Source organism: Falco cherrug, chromosome 8 (assembly GCF_023634085.1).
Source record: "Falco cherrug isolate bFalChe1 chromosome 8, bFalChe1.pri, whole genome shotgun sequence".
Lineage (NCBI taxonomy): Eukaryota > Metazoa > Chordata > Aves > Falconiformes > Falconidae > Falco > Falco cherrug.
Genome location: NC_073704.1, coordinates 17236544 through 17244686, shown reverse-complemented (window position 1 = coordinate 17244686; position 8143 = coordinate 17236544). Strand labels below are relative to the sequence as shown.

The 8143-nt window shown below is 37.5% G+C and overlaps 1 protein-coding gene across 2 annotated transcripts in view; it reads right to left on the bottom strand.

Moving 5' to 3' along the window:
- Positions 1-2553: 2553 nt before the first annotated feature.
- Positions 2554-8143, bottom strand: part of CWC22 (CWC22 spliceosome associated protein homolog) — a 35159-nt gene continuing 29569 nt past the window's right edge. For both annotated transcript variants that reach the window (XM_055718316.1, XM_055718317.1), the window contains exon 20: positions 2554-5081. In XM_055718316.1, the coding sequence (XP_055574291.1) occupies positions 4495-5081 (587 nt within the window). In that variant the 3' untranslated portion in view covers positions 2554-4494. The remainder of the gene's footprint in view (positions 5082-8143) is intronic.

Genomic DNA, 8143 nt, shown 5'->3' with positions numbered 1-8143 from the left:
TACTCCCTGACTGTTATTAGAGTCACTGGTCAATTGTCTCTGCTTTTTCAGATTCTCCAAGAAAATTAGCTTTATGCTTTCCTCAAGAGTGAAAGATAATTCAAAGTAGTTTAAGAACGGTGAATGAAGATGAGCTAGTGTCTTCTTTTATATTCATAAACCTACAAATTTAATGACAGGAAGGCACTTAAATTGCTACTGGAGCTTGGAGTGTCCACCCTAGCTCATCCATTCTTTCGGTGGCTGACATGTGCCAAGCTATTTTAGAGTACACTCAGCATTCAAAAGTTAAGAATTACGGTACTGGAGCCTTAAGTAAATTAGAGAACACCATGCTCCTGGGTCAAAGTAATACACCACCTAAACCAAATTAGTACTACTAATAATTTTCAGAATTGAATTTGATTTTCAATATGTACATGACCCATCTGCAAAATTCATTTTACATGAACAATGCAGACAAAGAGGTTTTTGTAGCCATATTTCCATTCCCATGCAGAACTGTGGAGATGAACTATCTACAATTTGAAGACTGCAATATTGCTTAAACAGTAATTAAAACTGCTTTAGAAAGCATGATGTGAATGAAAATTTTAAAGTATTTTTAACTAAAAGGAGTTATAGTTTTATCCCAAAATTTATCTATGTGCTTTCATACTATGATGTCATATTTTGATAATTTATGTAACAAGATGACCTCAACAGTGGTAGTCATTGCCCCAAAAAAACATTCTTCAGACTTGAGTAGATGAATAGTCAAGCTTCACAGTCCTTGCTCCAAATAAAATTACAGTTACAGAACAGAATTACAGTTCTTACAAATACCACAAACACATCGGTCAAGACTTAATCGTTCATGAACAGTGAATTCACTGGGCAAGTCAGCAGCTCCTCTCTGCAACACCCAACGCCACCACCGTGAGGAAACTCAGAAACTCAGCCAGGGCGCCCTCGCACAAGGGATAGTCTTACTGTACCTATGGACTTGGATATTAGAACCACTTTTGAAAGATTAATTAATTCCTGCCCAAAGAGCACAGCAGCTCTGGACCCTGCCAAGCCGAGCCTGGAAGTCTCCTCTAGCAGCTGTCCCCTTTGACAGGCGACGGCGGTTCATACATCCAGCCCCCGCAACAGTTACTCGTACCTGAACAGCGACCAGCACAAGGAACTGTGTGAGACAACCCAAGAAGCTGATGACAGTTCTATGTTCAAACACACCACAAAGACCAAGGCCCAGATGCCCAACACCGCATCACTACAAAGACCCCCATGCATAACACTTTGAAGGCCAACAGTATAGGTTGCTAGCTATAGGGGGAATAAACAGCACGTTTCTCTGACGTAACATTTACATTCTTCCAAGTCAAGAGCGCTTGTGACTGAAACCTGCAGTTCAGCAAGACCAAAGCAGCTTAGTAATTCATCTTGAGAGGCAGCCAAGCCACGACCTGAACACAGCCCAGAGGTACCTTCACTAGGAGACAGCTGACAGCAGAGGCCTACTCAACAATGTCATCACCAGCCCCAGCTGCAGAAGGCTGAGGCTGGGCTGTTTCAGTCATGTTTTTACATAACAAGGATTAACCGACTAAAATAGCCCACATGCCATAGAACCTCCACATGGTGCAGTCTTTCAGTCAGAACCACTATTTGAAACACAGCCTAGAGCTCCGGTATGAACTACAGACTAGATGCACAAATCACTTTGTTAGTGTGCACGGTCCACAATGAGCTATTACCGCTGAGGACAGAAAGCCCAGGATCGCTGTGGATCGCTCAGCTCGACAGCAACTGAGAGGATGGGCAGCAAACAAACCAGCCCCCAAAGCTCATGTCGCTGTGCAACTCCAGGAACACCCTCATTTTGAATACCACATGCTGCTTTGATGTCCTTTCCCTTACAAATAGTACAGTCAAATAAATAAAGGACAGGAGGACTGATCAGGGCTACGGAGCAGTCCTGCACAAGGAGAGATGACTGGTGAATTTTAGCTTCTGCAAAAGAAAGAGTAAAAGAATATACGGGTTAGGTTATAAAAATCCCACACAAGACAGCAAGCAGGAACTGCACACTGTTATTCAGAGAACACACTGGAAAATAGTAAAAGTGATCAGGCAGAAGCTATAAAGGAAACACTTTTACATGTACCGTACAGTAAAATATTGGAACTGCTGGCACAGGATGCTGCAAAATCCCCCCCAAATGAGTTAAAAAATTAGGCCACCCAATGGGCAAGGCCTTATTCAGATGCACAGTGCCTCTGGCTCAGGAACCTCTTAAGCAATAGTCTGCTAAGAACTGGGAAGAACACGCGACCACTGCCTCTCTCATTGTCTTACTCCTTTTAGCGAACACTAACCTGCCCACAGTAGTAACGGTAAAAATAACAGCTAGGTATTAAATATCTATTACTTTTTTCTGGAAATAAAGAAACAAATCAAGAAATTGTAAATGCAGCTAAGACCCGACCTCAATGCCTAACCTCACCTTTGTCAAAGACCACCATATTTTTATTAGCCCATATGAAATAACACAAAGAATTGGAGGTGTTTAAGTTGGCATTTCCTGATTCATTTTCAAGGATCAAATGCTTTATTTTTTAATAAATGTTTTAATGTTTTCACATTTATTATTTTAATGTAGTCCCATTTATTATAGATGTAATTAACATGCTTGTTAACTTGAACAGAATATCTCAAAAGTTATGGGTTAATAAAATTTATGCTATTAAACCCATAACATAGTAAATGAAGTATTACTCTAGATAAGTTTGTACAAATAAACCATTATGAGTACAAATAATTTTCAATAATGTTCATAGAGAGCTATCAAAGCAGCTCTACATTATCAGCAGAATTCTTTTTAGAAAGCATTCTTTCAAATTGTTTTCCTGGAATTAACACATACTGCCAAAATGCACAAATCATTTTGAAAATGAGAAGTGCGTTGGACAAAAAACCACCACAGTTTAAACAACATATACCTTGTGATACCGCTACAGCATTTTTAGCTGTGTGGTATATAAGATAGAAAACTTTTTTTTTCTCCGAATTTATTTTCCATGCAAATATTTTTGACTCAAAATGTTTTATTACATGAAAGCTTACAGAACTAAGTTCTGATAAATACAGGAAAAAAATTCTGAATATGACATTTTTCTTAGAAAAATGTTGACAAGATTTAGGCAAAACTGATCTATTTCCTTAGGAATTGTTCTATTTTCTGTTATAAAACAGCTCAAATATTTTCTATGCTTTATACAAGATGAAATATGATGTACACATGAAATATGTTTCACAAAGTAAAAAAAAAAGTAGTGACAGCCTCAACAATTACATAATATACAACCATTACCTCTGTCCTTCCTACTGTCCACACTATTTCCTACTTATGCCAAAAGACTTAAAAAATTCTCCTTTGTTATTAGTGAGATTTTAAGTCTTAACCAGATGATTTTGATTCATTACTCATACAAAGAATTCTGAGCTAGTTGCTTCAAATGACTCCAGGTAGAACCATTATATATTATAAACTGCTGCAGCAACTGAATTCTACCACCAGCCCCCAAAACTTTACTTCCAATAAACTTGAGCACTTCACGATGTGTAGTTCAAAAAGTGTAAAAAAGTTTTTTGGGAAAAATAAAAAAAAAGTGTATTTAAATTTTATTACTATTATTATACACTGTGAAAGATGTTCCTTAAACACTTCCTTTGCAGGGCTAGTTGAAATGTATGACTTTAAGAATCAAATTTTTATTTAGAAAGGAAAAAAAAAACCCTCAAAAAAAAAAGCACCACCCCACGACATTTCTTCCCCTATCTCTAAAATCACAAGTGTGACTAGCTCAGGATGTTACAGTATTAAAAAACATTGTGAAAAGTAACAGAAAAAGTTGACACACATTCAAATGTGAAATTTAAAACAGTAATATTGCTTTTCCAATTTTTAACTCTTGAAGAAGAGGAAAAAAAGTCACCTGAAGTATTTCCTGAAAATATTGGTCAAACTTGCTTTTATGTCTGTGCAGCTGAAAAAATATACAGCTACAGAATGCCTGAAACACTTGCGATGTTTGAAAATTTTCATAAACCCTTCTCATGTAGCATTTGCATCATAATCTGCAACACTTAGATTTATCACCCTACCTTCAGTATCTTTCAATTAACAAAGTTAAAAACCAATGCTTTTCAGACCATAAAGGTACAAACCCCTGAAACTGACAAAAACACCCGTTTTGCTAAGATCTTAACAGTTTTATTCACAAAATAAACAGCTTTGCCTTTCCAAAGTAAGAATTTAAAAGAAAGCCTCATAACAATACTTAGAAAAAAAGTGGTACTGAAAATTTGAAAAAGTCTGAGAAAACTTACAAATGCAAACTATCACTTTGTACAAAATCTTTTTTTTAAGGAAAGTTCAGTAATAGATTTTAAAATACAGTTTTAATAGCTCAGAAATGCACATTGATTTCAAACTCTGGTTAGGTATTATTTTCGTCTGTGTGGAGAACTATCCCTTCGTCTGTCCTCATTCTTTCTGGGTTCTCTGTACTGGTCAGAGTAACGGCTGTGCTTCTCACGGTATTTCTCGGAACCATTTCCGTATCTGTCTTCTTGTTCCTCCTCTCTTGGACTTGAATTGTTATGGCCTCTCTCTCTAGATTTTGATCTTTCTCTTTTTCTGCTGCGATGTCCATTATCTTTGCTCCAGTGTCTGTAATTCTCATCATCAGACAAAGAAGCTCTTCTCTCTGCTTTCTTCAGTTTTGAATTACTGTGTTTATTTTCTAGATCCTTACTTCTTTCATGGTTCCTATCCTTTCCACTATGGTAACCATCTCTGCCATTGGACTCATCTCTGTGATGGTATTTTGATACGTCATCTCTCCTGTGTGATTCTCTCAAGTTCCGGTGATTTCTTTCTGATTTGCTCTCAGTATCACTTCTTTCCTCTTGCTGACGCCTCCTCATTTTCTTTTCAAGTGATTTCCTTTTCTGTTCTTGTTTTTTCCTGGAAACTTTTTCAGATTCTCTATTCTTCTTTTGCATTCTCTTTCTTTTGGCCTTAGGAACATCTGAAATTATAACGAATTATGGGAATAAGGTTGTATTTTAATTTACTATGCTTAACTTATTAAACTATGTAGAAAGTTCTAGAGAGTTTTGCCAGAGAACATTTTTGTGTACATATCTGAACAAAGGTTCCAAAATAATGAGCTTAGATGCTATTGCCCCCTCTCCAGCCCCCAACTGAGCGTCTCATGCAACGGGGGAAAATTCAGCCATTCCTTAATTGAGCAGGGACTGATTATTTTTAAGTGTCTGCCCGCATTACAGTCCTTTTATTTTACATAAGGAGAAATTCTCCATAAAAGTGTGAACTGACTATCAAGCCCAGGACTACGATCCATTTTTCCTCTAAGCTTCAACAATTCTCAGTAACTCCACTGTTCGCAACACAAGAACCTCATGTCATCAAAGATGTTCTGGGGTGATGTGTTGTGACCTTAAGAGCATACAAGTAAATTAGGGAATAGCCTTCTGCATTTATCCCATTTACTACGCCTACACAGGTACCAAGATGTGATGCAGCTCAAACAAAAAAGAAATTTCTTCCTCAGTTTATAAAAAACACCCAACAAACCTGCACTTGAACGCAAAACACTACTAAGCAGTCAGTGTTAAAATAGAGTAACTCACTAAATGGGAATCTGACAAGATCTGCAAACCTGTTAACCAAAAAATTCTTGAATTATGTGAGATGTTTTCATATTTGAAAAGATTTGAAATTCTATGTACTGATGAAATTCCAACAATCTTGCTTCCACCCCTCCCCGCCCAGTTAACTGCTTAAGAGGGAACCGCTCAAATTTGTACAGATACGGCTGCCACTCACAAGTACCCATCAGCAGGGCTTTTATCTCTTGGCTATCTGCAAGTGATGCCTGACTTTTGAGAACCTCTACCCATCATCATCTCCTTGTAGACTTGATGGAAAAGGACCAGGCATAGGCTGTAAAGTCATACATCAAAGCACTCCCACAAATAATTTTTTTTTTAGAAAGATCACCTTTCCCAGACCATCCAGTCTCTAGAAAATTTACTTTTCCAATTACTTCCTGGAAAAGCTTATCAGTCAGCGGAGATTAAAAACAGCAGATGGGGAAAAAAAATCTCCAACATTATCCTATGAGGAAACAGTGGCATGATGAAACTGCTTCAGATAGTGGTACCACAGCAACATAACAATGGCCCTCTGGCTCATTTTCAGGAGAAACAGTGACAGCTTTGTCAACAATTTAATTAAAACTATTTCTAAATACACAGTTGTCCTCATCTCAGTGGAAGAGGCCCTACTCTTCCTATTTGTTCTTTATAAGGAATCTCTAGATTTCACTTGACGGTACTTATCAGTAACAGCCACTTAAAACAGTCATCAATTCACCTTAACGTATGAAGTACAGTACTATTAGCTAGCTGTTATATAATCACCTTTTGAAAATACCAGAGCCATAAACGGATTTAATAGTACGTCACCTGCATTCTACAGCAGCTGGCTAGCCTCACATCTGAACTAAAGCTTCCAGGCATTCTGAGAAAATGTGATGATGGATCAGTTCAGATAGATTAAATACATAAAAGTTTTTTTGAAGTGTTTTCCCAGAATCAGAAAAAGACCTGAGCAAGTAAGTACAAAGGAACAAGATGCTTGATTACAGGCAAATTTTGTGTTCTCCTGGACCTGTTTTGGTTGGACTAACTTCTTCAGAGCAATGCTGAGCTATGTGGTAACATTCCACAGATTAACTGTCAGTAAAACAGTAATCTCCAGTTTAGCGGTATGCTCAATTTCTAACCTGTAGGTTTTCTACTTTCACTTATACACAGCACTGTTAAAACACCGTAATAAAACGCCTTTCAACTCTACCAAGTTGTTAGTTATAACCAGTAACAGACCTCAACCAAGTTTACCATTAAAGAATAGTTATCTCTAATTAGCATTCTGACCACTGTATCTAAGTACACAAGAACCAGGGCAAAAAAGTGAAACCAGGCTGCAAAGATATAAAAATGGAAGTTTTAATGAATGTGTTCCTGAATGAAAAAAGGCCAAAGAGTAAAAATGAAGGTCCTAAATTTACAAAAATAAAGTGTTTGTACTAGCAGACTGCAGACTCAGTTGGTTTGTCACTGAGGACTTACCTCTCTGGTTCTTATCAAACAGCTCAGCAGAGCCGCAGCTGTCTATGCAGGAGCCATCTGGCTCTGCTGAACCAACGCCTTCTCTGACCCTGTTTAACTGTGCCCTCCTCTAATGCTTTGCCGTCATTAATGCGGTTAATGCGATGACACACAAATCAGACTCTGTACAGTAAGACTGCAATGGAGAACAGGGCATTTCCAAAGCACGAGCAGTTTACATTGCTTTTATATTATTAATCAACATTTTCATTTCAAAGGCACGTAATAAATCAAATTAACTTTGAATCAGCAAGGTTCTGTACTATAGAAAGTCATGCTGTGTTATCATCTGCTCACGTTACATACAGTGGGGGACACTGCACACCTTAACCCACACTAGCATGTACTTTGTAGATTGAACAGTATTTATGACACTTCATGTCAAATAGAAGGTTCTATTTGCAGGATAGTATAAGGTGCTGAACACTAAGTATAATGCATAAAACTACAAAATACTCAGTTGTCAGCAAAAACATTCTTCCTTGGAGATCTCTCTACAGACAAGAGCCTTCACTGTATCACCACATAAACTCTTCCTGAGGAAGAGGAATTAGAAATGGAGATCTGGAAGGCAAATAAAATTTAAACACACAACTAGAACTGAACAATGTCATTTCTGACCCATGAATTAGTACGTATTTATAGGGAAGGACACAAGTAGTATTTCAGCTCACTCAATCAAGCCATGCAAACAGAAAAAAAAAAAAAAAAAAAAAAAAAGAGTTGTAGACAGGATTCTCTACAGCTCAGCAATAAACATCCCACAGAGATACTGATAGGGAATGACTCTAATCCCTCCATCCTCCACTACACTGAAGTGATAGTACTGTGCAAAAGGTTATCAACTGTGTAATCTACGGAACAATGCTCCTCACATATTTAAGTCTCTAAAAAT